Below are 14538 nucleotides of genomic sequence, written 5' to 3' on the forward strand. Positions count from 1 at the left end.
ATGTGTGGTTTATGCCATTTTGAACACTATTCCTGAACAGTGCACCATGCTAAAAATGCCACTGGCAGAAAGCCCATGTTTAACCCAAATGCTGTTCACATGAATGTTCGCAATCACAATTGTAAGCATCTGAAATAGGTGATACATAAAATACAAGCTAACCTCCAAGGTTAGCTTCAAAGGCATCCATATGCGGGGATCTTTTCTTCAAATTGATGTGAGAAAGAATTTGAATTTTTGCTGTCTCAAATGGCAAGATCTACTGCATGTCTTGAACTATGGTTCAGTGTCCTCTGAAGTGGCTTCATGGCTTCATTTATGCAAATTCTCACTGAAGTGGAGAAGTAAGGAATAGTAAAGCTAAGTAACAAAATCTTTTCAAGGGCAGTATCACAGAAATCTTATTAGTGGTTGAAATAATTCCACTTAACTGAAGTGTAAGTACATTTGGAAACACAGTCTGAACAAAATGCCTGCCTACTCCCCCCCCCTTTACCCCAGAAATGCCCAAAGCCTCCACCTAACAGAAAAAAGCCCCAAAGATGTTAGCTGTCAAAGTTCTAGTAATACCTGTAATCTCATCACTGAACAATTGCATCTGAACTGTATTTTGAGTTAATCAGAGGACTGCTGTGTACACGAAAGATTCCATGTGTATTCCATGTGCACCCCATGTGCAGTTAAAACCGCACTTAACAGTGTTTCTTAATACCATGGATTCTTCCTTTTGTGATATGTGTCTTATTACCTTATAATTAATCCTAAAGTAACATGAAGAAACAGAAAACTATTTAAACATTTCCTTTACTATACTTGGTTCAAATCAGCAAGCTGATAGTATGTGCACTTCTCCACTTCTGCTAGTAGGTGGTGGTAGTGGGAAATACAGGCTGTCTGCTCTGACCCAAGGCTGGGAACAGAACGGGAAACAACCCAATCTCTGTTGTATTTGCCTCTGGCCTCATGACTCTGTAGGATGCTCCCTGCATTGAAGGAGAAACCTGTGAGGAAAGGAGGTAAAACAACTGCAGTAACAAGGAAACACACCAACACCCAATGTAGCTTTCTAAAACAAAAAGCAGAGAACAACTGTGACAGCAACTGGAGTAGCACTCAAGCTTTTATCTTCTCCTCACTAGTCTCTGGAGGGAACATCAAAGATTAAGACTCCACACATCCCTGAAAAAACAGAGCCAAAGTGTGACACACCCATCTTCTTTAGACTCCTTTTATTTTGAGAGAAGAATGACCCTTCAGAAACATTCAGCATTTTTACAGATGTTTATTGAAGTCTGCAACAACATAACTGCGGTGAATTAACTTATGCCAATTCCCTTTTTTCTCCCAACATAGCTGGTTTGGTAACCAGATGAAAACCAGATATTAATGTTTCACTGTGGAATTACAAACACCTTTTTAAGTACAGAGAATATTAAGACAAAATTACTCTAAGCATGAAGCTGTTGTCGTGGAAGACCAGACCAGGAAAAAAACATGTTGTTATGCCTTCTAAGTTGCTTGCATTCTTATAGCAAAGGACTGCTATAATCCTTTTAATAGATGTGATAAAACTCTTAATAGTAGTAAGAATCCCCAAGGAAACAGATTTCAGGCATCATTTGAGTATCCCAGTTCAGTGGAAAATGACTTTTCAGGCAATGTGTAACAGTATCTTCACAGTCTTGTGACTGTGACAAAGGGAAGAGAAGTTCACCTCACCAGCAAGTTTTTCCTATGATAGATTCATATGAAAAACTGCAAAAGAGGTCTTTATCACCACAGAACTGCATGAGATACTTAAAATATTCTAAACCCTTCCTCTCAAGCCCAAACCACATGTGCATTGCAATTTTAAATACAAACATATGATATGATCAAAATTATTTGCTTATGTTCACCTCTAAACAAGAGCTAAAGGTAAAAATGAAACTAGTAATTAGTAAGCAATAATTACAGCTTTATGCCCAAACAGAAAAGTGGCTTTGACAATTTCAAACCTACAGTCTATACCAAAAGTAATTTCTAAAATAACCCCCTAAGACTCATTTAAGCAGCAGTTATGGTTTTTATTAACTTTATTTCTGGATCAAAGCACCTACTGGATGCACACAGTACATGTATGATGAGAAGCTACACAAATTTTCTCCTGACTTCAGCTCAGCTCCATATACCAAACAAAACTGCAATGTGAACGCATTTTCCAAAAGTATTCACAAGAATAAGCCTAAAGTAATGTTTTCTTTACCACTACCTTGGTTATAAAGAAGAAAAAACCAAATCCAAGCAATGTTACCACTCCCATTTTTACTAATCGTTTTTCCAATGTGGGTGCTTTTTCTGGAAGTTTCACTTGTCTGGGGTCACTCCTCTGTTCATGCTGAGGCAGATGTTAAGTTAAAGTAAAAAGTGCAACAAAGAAAAAAAAGTTAGGGTGAAAGCTTCTTAAGTATGTGCTAAGGTACCCAGTCCGAAGAATCTGCATGCATCTAGGACTGATACTGTTTCTTTCTGTTTCTGCCCTGCTTCAGTTGAAATAAATGTGTGCAAACCTTTATCTTATCCAGTACTCAATCATTATGTAATATATATTAGAAAACCAAACTCTTAATATACTCTAATTCCTCAGGAGTAAACGCACTGCTAATAGATGTTACAAAAATCTAGTCACAAAACATTCGAACTCCAATCAAGTATTTTAACCAGAACTTTTTCTATTTAATTACTAAATCAACTCTTCATTAAAAAAAATAAAGCAAGTTAAATAAGCAACAGGTTAGACTTCCTTTAAATTAAATGGAGAGTGGAAAGTGACTTACAAGTGGCTGTTTGAATATACGCTGAAGATGAGTGAAGCACTGTCAGTAAGTGCACCAGGGTTAGGTTCCGTTATCCTACCTTGGTTTACAATGCCTGCAAGGCCATCTTATTTATTGTGTTTTCAAATACTGTATGCTACAGGCATGTACTGCTGGCAAAGTCTGTAATGACTAAGCTTAGCAAACAGTATTGAAATTTTTTAGGTAACTTATACAAATTTATTATCTAAAAGTTTTAACTGTTTCACTTAAAATGGCACTTTTCATGTGTTTCAGTGCTCTACTCAGAGAAGAGTGACCCATCATAAATGAAGCAGCACAAAAGTATTTTGTGTTAAAGTCTTCACCAATGAAATGCATTACAGTATTTTAGTAGAAAAGGAATTACATTTTTGAAGTACTCAGAAGGTTGTCTAACACCTCTGTTTAACACTGGAAACAGAGCCACTGTGCTTCATCTTGACAGCTATAAAACCTTAAGTACAGAAGACAGCAAAGTCAAGTGGCACCTAACTCAGATCCCCTTCAACCCTTGTAATTAGCCTGTACATACAGGAGGCAAATATATACATACAATTGATCTCTGCATATTCAAAAAGGGGAACACAAATAGCAAAAAACTTCTTTGCCACAGCCTCTATCGACCTCTTAAATATATTTAGTGTTCAGTGATTTATTGGGAGAAGGCTGTTATGTAACACCAAATTTACTTAAACTACAGGAAACTCCATTAGTAGCATTATACCCAAGATCTGAGTTCCACATGGCTTCATTCAGCAACAGATTCCTTTCTGACACTGATGCTCCATTTACTCTGTCCCAGCAGCCATTCCTTTTACTAGCCTATTACTTAAAATGACCCCTTCTGACAAGAGCATGTCATTGTGTTGGTTTGAGAATGACTGATGTGGTGCTAACATCTAGCCTTGACCTCTCCCACCCTCTTCTTTTAGAGTTATCCCAGAGTTATCTGGGATGCTTCCCATTCAATCCATAAAAATTTAGTAACTTCTCTGTGAGTCAATAATTCCAAACAAAAGATTCCTTAATTAAGAAGTAAGAGTGTAAGTATTCAGAGCAGCATTCATGCCACAGTGGTTGTCCAAGAGCACAGGGATACAGTCCACTTAATTCTTTTCTGTGGTAGAAAGAAAAAGACTGTGCCTGCCTATGCAGACTTTCCACACTGCTGTGGAATATTCCAGATTATTTCTTCTTCTGTCCATGGGAAGGTATAGGTGGGGAGAAGTGGATGCAAAGTGTAAGCTACTGCTAAAGAATCTGTGGCAGACCAAGACAATGTACAGCGAGGCTTCCACCTAGCACCCTATTTTGCAAAATAGCTGACAACAAAATACCTCAACTCTGTGTGTACACTGGTGTTCTGCACAGCAAGTAATGACACCACTTCTGGGACAACAAAGGTACATTTCACTGATGGATGTCACATTTGGAGTTGCAAGGAGAAACTTGTACATGGTATTTCAAAGCCTCACCTGCCCATACCCACCTTCTCCATCAGGTCCTGCAGTTTGGCAGCTTCTTCTCCCAGCTTTTCAACACTGCAAACCAGGTCTTTGCAGACTCCAATATAATTTGCAGTTGGTGTCCACTGCAGCACCATCTATTAATAGCTACAGTTATTTGCCAGAATTACTGTAAATTTTAACTTAATATTCCTTAATCAACGTATCATAAAACACAGTGCCAGAAAAAGTTTGTAACTGCATTTACACTGGGTTTTCATTGTACAATTTCTGCACAACACTATTCCTACAAATAGCCTTTGTGCAAACCTTTTGTCACCCTAACTCCCCTCTCAGCAGAAACATGAAGAAACAACTCTATCTTCTTTCTTTGTGTAGCTTAACCTTTTGAAATCAATCCTTTAAAAAAAGGTGTCCTTTAGAGAAAGAACACTGGACATCTCTATCTAACTTTATAATACTCAAGCTGGCTGATGACTGTTCGTATTTTTCACTTTGCAAAGTAGAATAATATTCTAGAATAACGTACTCTAAATCAATACTTTTGTTAATTTGGTTGAATACCTTGTGGGAACGATTGAGAAAATGCTTATTCACGGTCTGCACAAGAATGGTCAGCTTATGGCACTCCTCATTCAACTTCTTCAGAAACTTGAGGAATTCATCTCCACTACAAAAATAAAATGATATTCTGTTATCTGTTAAAGGCTGTAACTTTTTGCATGCTCACTATTACCTATGCATTTCCAATACTGGCTGGTTAGTCAGACATGCAATTTCATTGCATAACAGTATTAATCCTGTAGCCCTGTATTTTAATATAGGGTAGTATAACACTACATATAAGTCTTAGCAGGTTTTGGGGTGGTTCTGTGTGTGGTGTGGTGTGTTGTGTCCCCTCACCTTTTCCCACGTCTCCACCTCTCCACTCTTTTGGAAGGACAAAAGAAATCATTGTGCTATCCGAAATATTCAGCTCATAAGACGTACTGAAAACCAAAAAAGTGTCACCCCAAAGCTTATTGGAAACATTCTATTAACCTCCATTTCTGTTTTTATCTTTCATCAGTTCTGTACTGTCAACAACGTTTCATTAGCTGCTGCACAAGTAATTTTGTAACATGCGATGCACAACACCAGCAACACTGTTCATGTGCATGTGTGCATACAGGTCACAGTCTCCCAACACCAGAAATAGAGAATTTACAGTCAATTTTATGGGGATATATCAATATTCCTGACCTGCAGCTCACATTTTTGATGCAGATGGTGGGAGAAAAGTCTGGTTTGTAGTCTGGAGTCAGGACTGAAATGACCATTTAGTCTCCAGCACAGTGGAAGAAAAAAAGAATCCAGTAACGCTAACTTGGACTTTTGTTCTGGAAATACATTCCTCAAAGCCTAAAATCTCTGATGTTATCTACTTCAAAGACAATTTATACAAGCAGGAAGACAATCCTGAAAATTAGTTTTATCAGTATCTCTGAAGAGTGGAGAAAATGATAGAAAAAGTTAACAGACTACTTTCAATGCTAAGTTTCTGGAGCTCCCACTTGACACTGACTCAATTTATTTTACTGGAAGCCTCAGAAAGTGTTATTTATCAGTCATAGTACTGGCCAGAAAGTTGTTGCCATTGACTAGGCAGACGAAAAGAGGACAAGGAAGAAGATCAGCTATTTGTTTTTATAGAGTGAGCTCTCAAATCCTGAGAAGTGCCTGTATCTCCAGGAAAAAAGATTCCACCATGTATGAGCCACTCCGGCGAATAACAAGCAGGGCCAGAACAAGACACAGCTTTAAGTTCCTATAGCAGAACTTCCTGTTATCTTTATGGAAAGATCTGAATATATTAATTCAGACCCGCCATTCCTCTTTTCTCTAGGGCAATCGAACCTAAATGCAACATATATCACCTTACTGCTGCTTCTGATTGCAAAAAGGCATACATTTCCCAAACAGCTAACTAAGCTGCTTTCCAATGTGGTGCAAGTATCTAAACAGACTGAATTTAGCTCAGAGAGTGTTTTCCTTCAACTCTGGCACAAGACCATTAGTGAGCAAAGTTTCCACCACTGTTCAGGACATGTGTGATTTGCAACACTGCTGAACATTTAAGACTTCAACACTTAAACCGGAAATAAACAGAAGCATCAGTAGGAGTGCTGGAGGTTGAAAACCAAGACTGTCCATGGTTTTTATGAAGATGGTGAAGTAAGGAAGCATATTTGCTTGTTTTTATAAAAGAAATTATTATTTATTTCAGAACAATATAACCCAACTGAGTACTCAGGGTAAAGCCAAACACAAGAAATAATCACATCTGGAGACAGTCTGAAAGTTTCTCCCATGTTACTATAGTCAAGCCATGCCTATGAAAATTTCCTTCTATTTAAAAGGATAATTTTTTAGCTGGCTAGGATCAGTTGTGGCAACTTCTGCGTTCCATCACAAAGGAAATTATTTTGAGGAATTCTGGAAGGATTCGCAGCAAAAATAAAGTTGTCATGGCCATGACATGGGGAGGGGAAAAAAAAAGGGAAAAGAAAAACATTTATACTTCTCATATGTGTTTATTATATCAATAATAGATCTTAGAAGCCTATTTCATAGAAATGTTGTATCTGTCGCAGTGACATGTTCTTATATTTGTAAATGGAAATAAAGTTTTCAAGAAAAACCACTTTTAAAAAGAATTAATGGCTGTCAAAACACCAGTGGCTAAACAGCACTAGACACTCTGTGAGTGTATAATCAATCAGTTCAACATTTTCTACTATGTTAGTTTTTCTATGACTTAATGACTGATCTTCCTTCTCACAGAATGACTTTGAGCAAGTGGGAAGTAAAATCTTTATATAATAGCATGTAAACATAGCCTATGATTTTAGTCTCAAGGTCAGATTCCTAAAATACATGTCAAACATCTTCTAGAAAACTATGCAGTGCTTGCCATAACTGAAATGTTGTCATATTTTGTGTGCTTCAATCTTCAATCAATCAATTATTTTCTGGTTTTGAGAAATATGTATGATCTAAACCCATACTCTGCCAGGAATTACATATGTAATTGGTGTGCAGGACTGTACTGGGCATCATGTGGGTTTTCAACTGCATTTGGCCACATGTACAGTGAACTGCTAACTTCTTGTATATCACCAACAAAGACGTTATAAAGCACTGGTTCCTATACTGACCTCTAAGAAACACCACTCATCACTGGTCTCCACTTTGACATTGAGCCACTGATCATAACTCTGAGTGCAACCATCAAACCAATTCCTTATTTATCAAGTGTTTCATCCATCAAATGCTATCTCCTCACAGACTAGAAGCAGCACCAAGGTCCTGTATCAGGACATGAACACTCTGCTCTCCCAGCCCATCTCAGTCTTTCAATATCTTCTCCAAGTGCCTTGCATGTCCTCCCATATTCTGCAGCTCAAACTTGGCATCATACTGCAAAATGTACCTCAAGCAGCCTGAAAAATTCTCCTTTGCGTAAACATAGAAATGGATATAAATACAGGCACAGTACCAGAATCAGGAGCAATCGGTGCATGTAGGAATAAGTACATACTAGACAGACTCATGTAACCAAGGCACAAAAGACAATGCTATGGCAGGAACACATCATGACATGACTGCTAATACATAGTGTATTCAGCTGCCTGAAAATATGGTGATGTGTACAGGATGAACCCAAGCACATTCTTTGGTCCAGTGAACAACTTAACTAACAGAGTCTAGCTTTATAGTAGGCAAATAATACAGAGAGCTGCTCTTAGTGTTTTGGAGAGTCAAAAACAGCTAGCAGAGTAGCAGCACAGCTGTCAGGTCACTAGTCAACAGGGAGATGCACACACTTTAAGGAGGAACCCTGGCTTTTCTAGACATAGAAAGTTATTTATCAGTAGATTGGATGCAAGGCAGTTTCTTCCCCCCAGTACCACTCTAGCCGGGCCACTGCAAGTAAGGCAACACAATGCTATGCAAATGATAGCTGGAACTAGGAAGGAACAAGCACAGAGAACCTAACTTACTACTGGTGCAGCTACAGTACAAGGAAGGAGCAGTATCCCTAAAACAGTCTTCTCTAGGCTAAACAATCACAGTTCAGTTGACTAAAGCCTCGGAAAGGCAAGCAGCAGTTTTCTGCCCTAGTCTATTTCTAAAACATTTGCAAATTAAAACTGCAAACTAATCCTATTTTCAGGAGCTATTCTTCTGTAGGTTTGAGAAGTAAAAAGATGAAAGATATAAGCACAGAATCTCAATTCAAGTCTAGGTCTCTGGAAAAAAAAAACCAAAAAAATTACACAAGTAGAGGAAAAGGGGTTTAAGAAATCTTAAGACACGTTTGCCTCTACTATAACCTTCATTCTTTTTTTTTGTACTGGATGTGGAGAGCGCTCTAACAGTGCTTAAGGGACTGACGAAGTTTAATAAGCAGAGGGATGTTCCTCTCAGCTCAGGTAGGCCTGACTTTCATGGGACTGCACAAGACAATACTAGAAGTATGAGAGGTATTGCAGAGCTGACGCTTAAGGCTGTAAGAAAAAAACTGTAATGGGAAAAATATCAAGTTGGAATGGAAGTTTGAAGGAGTAACACTCTCTTACAGAACAGCTTCCTTATGAACCTATTCCTACTGATACATATATGGTACAGAAAACATCTTACGAAGTTCTTAAATTTGTAATTAAAAAAACTTAGGTTTTTTAGAAGATAGTTAAAACTGTGTCCAGTGGAAAAGAAGAACAAGGAAAAAATCCTGAATACAGCAGTCGCATTTATGAATTAAGGTAGACATGTACAAGTAATTTAAATCTATCAGTTGAAAATTAAAGCCCCATGCAGAAATCATATATGCATCTCTCCCTCCCATACCTTTTTATTTCACCCTACAATCAGACAAATTTGACTGCAAGACTGAGAGTGCCTGCCTTATCTACAGACACAATGGAGAACTGCAGAATCCACATCACATGGGGTTTATAAGGCTCCATGCTGCTCTTGAAGCATGGGGCAGCAAGGAGGGCAAGACACCATTTCCACAGAGAAATAAAACCAAATCTGCTCATTGAAGCATACCAGAAAAAATAAGAGATAATTTAATACTGCAGCCCAAGAAGCCAGCTTCAGAAATTATGATACGAGTAGTGAAAACTCTGCACAGCAAGGGTGTGAAACTTTGAGGTACAAAGAATGAATTCATCACTCAAAAAGATGGCCCAAGTAATGTCACGTAACAACAATATAGTCAAGATTCCTACATCAGGAACCTATGCTTCCAGCTTTGTACAAAACACAACTACCACCAGCCCTTATAATCCGCTAACTGGTGTACTCTCACGAGTGTTATTTATGGGATAAGGTGCGAGAGAATTTTACTCTGAGCTACAGAAAACAATGCAGTTGTCTTAAATAGTTCATATTTCACTTCCATTTCCTTAGATATACAGTTAATACCTCAATTCTAGCTTCGCGACTTCAGAGACATCTCCAATTCCTGTTTCTTCCATTTTTAGCTCATTACTGGCATCTAGGAGTTTCTGCTGATCTTCAGGATTTGTAAGGCCAATCTAAATTTAAAGAGTAATTCCAAATATAATTCACTTTCAATACTTACTTGATATAACAGGACAGTACCATTTATTGTGCAAGCTTCTAATTATTAAAGAGTTAAAGAAATTGCTTTTAAGTTATTGCAAGCAACTACAAAGTATGCAACTGCCACAACAAAATAAAACCACAGAAACTATTCAATGATGCAAAACAAAATTACAAGACCCGAGGAAAAGCCAAACTGAAATTGTACAGGATGCTCAGACAATTTGTTTAAGGTTTGTTAAAGGGGGGAAAAAATGCAGTTTTTGTGAGCACCCCAGTGTTGTTAGGATGTTGGGCTCATCTATTTCAGAATCATCTCGGTCATTTCTTACAGCAAAATAACCAATCACCATGACAGTAATACAGTGTTAAGTCAGATGAAAGAATGGAAACTATAAATTGGCAAAGGCAGAATTTTACAGAAAGAGGGCAGATTTTAAGAAGGGCTTTTCCAAGTTTTTGGGTGTGCATTTCTTCCAGTTAAACCGGCCTCAGAAGATATGACAGATCTTTGTAAAACCTTATTGTCTTACAGAATCTCATTCAAAACGTAAGTTACAATACAGAAATCTAGTTGGTGCTATCTCTAAAGCCTCAGACAATCAGAAACTAGCAGAGGGAGCACAATCTGCTAAAAAGACATTCAAGCCAGATGTTTCTACCACAAAACAGCCTGTAAAAGAAGCCTTTTTATGTATCTGAAGGACAGTATATATAAACTCAAAACAGATTTATGACCTCAAACTAAGACAAAGCCTAACTACTACCTGACATGGGTTTATACAGTCCCTAAGCTCAAATCAGTTCATCTTCTATACTCTTGGCTAATGCTGCAAACAACAACAGAAGAGTTCTGAAGTGTTCACGGCTTTTTATCTCTTTTAGCTGAAAAGAACAATTTTCTTCAGAAGATATATATCATGTAACTGAGATTATCCAAGTGATACTTGAGACAGAAAACATTGTCAGCTGTGTTATCAATGAACTATCTCAGATTACATATTAACTCATATCTAAATCCTAGGCTAAGAATTTTTTTGGTAGAACACAAATAAAGAAACAAAAAAAGCTGCCCATTTGTTAAAACAGAAATGTTCCTGTGGCACCCTCAATATTCTTCCTTGCTCATCTGAAAGGCTGCTGTGCAACACAGGATTTCTGATGTTGACAGCCCTAAGGATGCTTCTCCACACAAGTGAAAAATCACATAATGCCAGGTCCAAGTATGACTTTGTTCCTAACTCTCCAGCCGAGTACCTGGATGAAGCAGGAACGGAGCATTCTGGAATTTAAGACCACAAGGATCCCACAGCCTTCAAAGCTAGAACATATGTGACTCTCTCTGATGTTCTGAGGACCTGAAGCTCCCTGCTGTAGCCTCAGAAATCTGTAAAATGTTAGTGTTTGTAGTCTCCCAGATTTTTTTAATATTTGCAGAAAGAACTTTGGACATGCAGCTGACAACACACATCAAACACCAGGCAGTCTCACTTCCTCAGATGGTGCTGAGCAGCTATCCTAGGGAAGAGAAGGTACTTAGAGAAATGCTTGCTTCATGTGAGACTATCGTTCCTGATGTTTAGTGTTCATTGTCCTCCACAAAACAGTCCCCCAGGCTCCCCACCAGGTGCTCAGAATTCACAGCTAACACGCTAGGCAACATACTTGCGAGCACATAGTTACATTTCAAAACCATGTCATAAGTCGATATCATTACAAGTCTACGGACAAGTAAGTTCTTCAGTAATGTAAAATCCCAATCAGATTAACTGGGAGTTTAACTACAGGTGTCAAGAACTTTATAGAGTTTCCAACAGTTGCCACAGGTACCTGAATAAATTATACTGAAGTCTCTATGGTAAATATCACTAGCAGCCTTAAGAGAGAAAGATCTGTGTTTCCTAGAAATAATTAACTTTGCTTATGTTGAGCTGTAAGTCTGCTCAATTTATTAGTACTCAGGCCTTGTTGAGCCCTATCTGGTATAAATTCATGCTTTCTTAATGGTTACAAAGCATTACAGCAGTCATTTCATAATGCAGAAGTAAGCCAATAAATACAAGGGCAGTTTACTTTTAATTATCATCAACAAATCAAATGAGCTCTCCCAAGAGTAAGTTGGTTGTTATTCTTGAATATTAAAACTATTTTGCTTAAAGCAGGAACTGGGCTTGCTTTTGACTCCATCTTCTCATTCCTAGAGCAAGCAAATAAGGATACAGTTTTCTATCATGAAGACACTGTACTTTTTCTCCCTATAAATAAAACAATTCAATCCTTCTGCAAATGGATCAGTGACTGAGTACCACACCACATCTTGAAGATATGGCTTTGGAAGTAAAGAATGTGATAAAGATCATCACAGATAAAGTTTTTTCACCACCACCACAGTAATTCTGAATTTGGAGGTACTACGTGCAGAACAGTAGACATATAGACTAGTCCACACTATTTCCCAAAGCAGACAATTTTTACCTTTCCAGACAACCACTGCTGAACACAAGGGTTACCCAGAACCTGACTACTCATGCAATGATGAATACATGGAACAACCGTGGTGCAAGAAGCCCTTCTTCCTTACAGATTAGCGAGGTTTTAAGTTGGTGTTAGTTCAGCTATACTCTGCAGTCCAAATAACACAAATATTATTGTCAAGTGGCCATACATTTAAGAATGTGCAAGTGTTGTACAAGAACTTGCTTACACCTGTGAAATAATGCTAGGTCTACCAACTCTAGCATCTATGTTACTTTTTACTTAAATAAATACAGAAATAAAAAACAGCCCCTGAAAATCCATGCTCCAAACTCCTTTTCCAGCATCAACGTGACTTTTCTGTTACTCTTTAGATGGAAATGAAAGATGACATATTTCTCAGATAAAACCAGAAGTTACACATAAACTCTTGCATTACTGCCAACTTGCCCAAGTGGCCACTATTTTAAATAAGCTGATACTCTTCTGCCAAATATTAAATGCTTTTGCAGGGAAGGAGGGGCAGAGGAAGAAGAATCCTGGAACTGTAGCATAAAAGCACACAGACCTAACAATTCTCTAATGATGAAGTTAAATGTCTGGGTTATAGTTTAAATTTTGATGTGTTAACTTGTCATTATGCATTCTCAAATCCAGAATAAGATGCCAATTTCTCTTATTCTAAACTAATAAGCATGTAAGAAAAGAACCTTCATACCCTAAATGCATCCAGAAGTAAAATTACTTCTGTTGCTGTCTTTTGAGACAAATGCTCAGAAAGTATTCCAAACCACCCCAACCAAAAAATCCAGACAAAAAAATATCCAAGGGTTACAAGCAGCATAGAATCAGACAACCTTCTAATGTTGAATAGACATGTCCCAGTATATTGAACAGACTTGTCTCAGTATGGAACAGTTTATATGCTTAAGGAATGCGAGGATTTCAGCTTTGAAGAGTCATTGTTTAGGCTCTGTGCAGAATACAGATAAAGATATTTACAGAGAAAGTATCTTTTCTGATATTGTTTGATGGAGGAAAGTGTATCATATCATATTAGTGACAGGATTTCTCCCCAGTTCTCTGGATACAAAGCAGCTTGGTTCAGAGGCATCCATCAGAGGTCATCATTAATCTTTGTAGTAATAAGATCCAGGCTCTTTAAAATAGCTGGATGTTAGCTGAAGATCTGCCATCACACTAAAAACTTTCAACTCTGGAGTTAACGAGGAAACAGATTAGATTTGTTCTATCAGCAGCGTGGGGAGAAACTGTTAGCAGAGCTCTATAACTAAACTGCATCAAGAATTTAGAGTAACTTATGAAGTGCTAATAAGGCAGGAGTGTTATGTCATTTTTTAAATTCTCAATTGAAGACTCACTAATTAATTTACATCCATGTACAAAGCATGGCTTATTTTCCAGGAAGTGTTTCCTGCTGTTACACAGTTTAGAGGCAAAACAATTCTGTTCCTATAGATACTGTCCTCCTGTGGAAGACAAGCTGACCCAGGTATTTATTTCAGTTATCAAAAAAATCCCTCTTTATAACAGGGACTCTGAAATACGTTGAAACACTGAAACGGAGGTTATCAGTTCATATGAAGCTATAGTTCCTTCTTTGATGAAGGAACCGTAAGGATTAGCCTTTACTGAAGTCCACAATTCTCTTTCCTTCCCCCAGTGTCTCTGGACAAAACCAAGTAATGATTAAAACATCAAACCAGGTGATCAATATGAACATATACACAGCCAGATTTGAAGTTTAATGCAGGCCTGACAAACACAGCAGCTCACAGTGATAAGAAGAAAGCTACAAAAATCTCCTTTAAGAGCAAAATTCCTGTCAGTGGGGGCTTTAGGGTCCATGTAATGCCCACACCCAGATGCTGTCCATTCAGCATGACCCTGAGGCTTCAGAAAAGCAGCAACATCAGAACATGCTGACATGCCTTATAATATTTAGGTCTAAGTGAACTCTTAAATAATTTCTTCACTGATAACGCTCCCTGTACATGCACCCACTGAGATACAGAATTATTTCTGACCTCTGGGAAAACACTTAAACCTTACTCAGCTACAAGACAAAAGTTCATGCAAAACATCCTTGTGACACCAACTCTGAAGTAATAATTAACATTATATGC

At 37.9% G+C, this 14538-nt stretch overlaps 1 protein-coding gene across 1 annotated transcript in view; it reads right to left on the reverse strand.

Annotated features, from left to right (window-relative positions):
- Nucleotides 1-2100: 2100 nt before the first annotated feature.
- ASZ1 (ankyrin repeat, SAM and basic leucine zipper domain containing 1) overlaps nucleotides 2101-14538 on the reverse strand; it is a 41203-nt gene continuing 28765 nt past the window's right edge. Inside the window, exons 10-13 of the mRNA XM_005146106.3 lie at nucleotides 9776-9888; nucleotides 4868-4973; nucleotides 4327-4440; nucleotides 2101-2377 (exon numbers count right to left, since the gene is read on the reverse strand). Of these exons, the coding sequence (XP_005146163.2) occupies nucleotides 2225-2377; nucleotides 4327-4440; nucleotides 4868-4973; nucleotides 9776-9888 (486 nt within the window). The 3' untranslated portion in view covers nucleotides 2101-2224. The remainder of the gene's footprint in view (nucleotides 2378-4326; nucleotides 4441-4867; nucleotides 4974-9775; nucleotides 9889-14538) is intronic.

This window comes from Melopsittacus undulatus, chromosome 5 (genome assembly GCF_012275295.1).
Source record: "Melopsittacus undulatus isolate bMelUnd1 chromosome 5, bMelUnd1.mat.Z, whole genome shotgun sequence".
Classification (NCBI taxonomy): domain Eukaryota; kingdom Metazoa; phylum Chordata; class Aves; order Psittaciformes; family Psittaculidae; genus Melopsittacus; species Melopsittacus undulatus.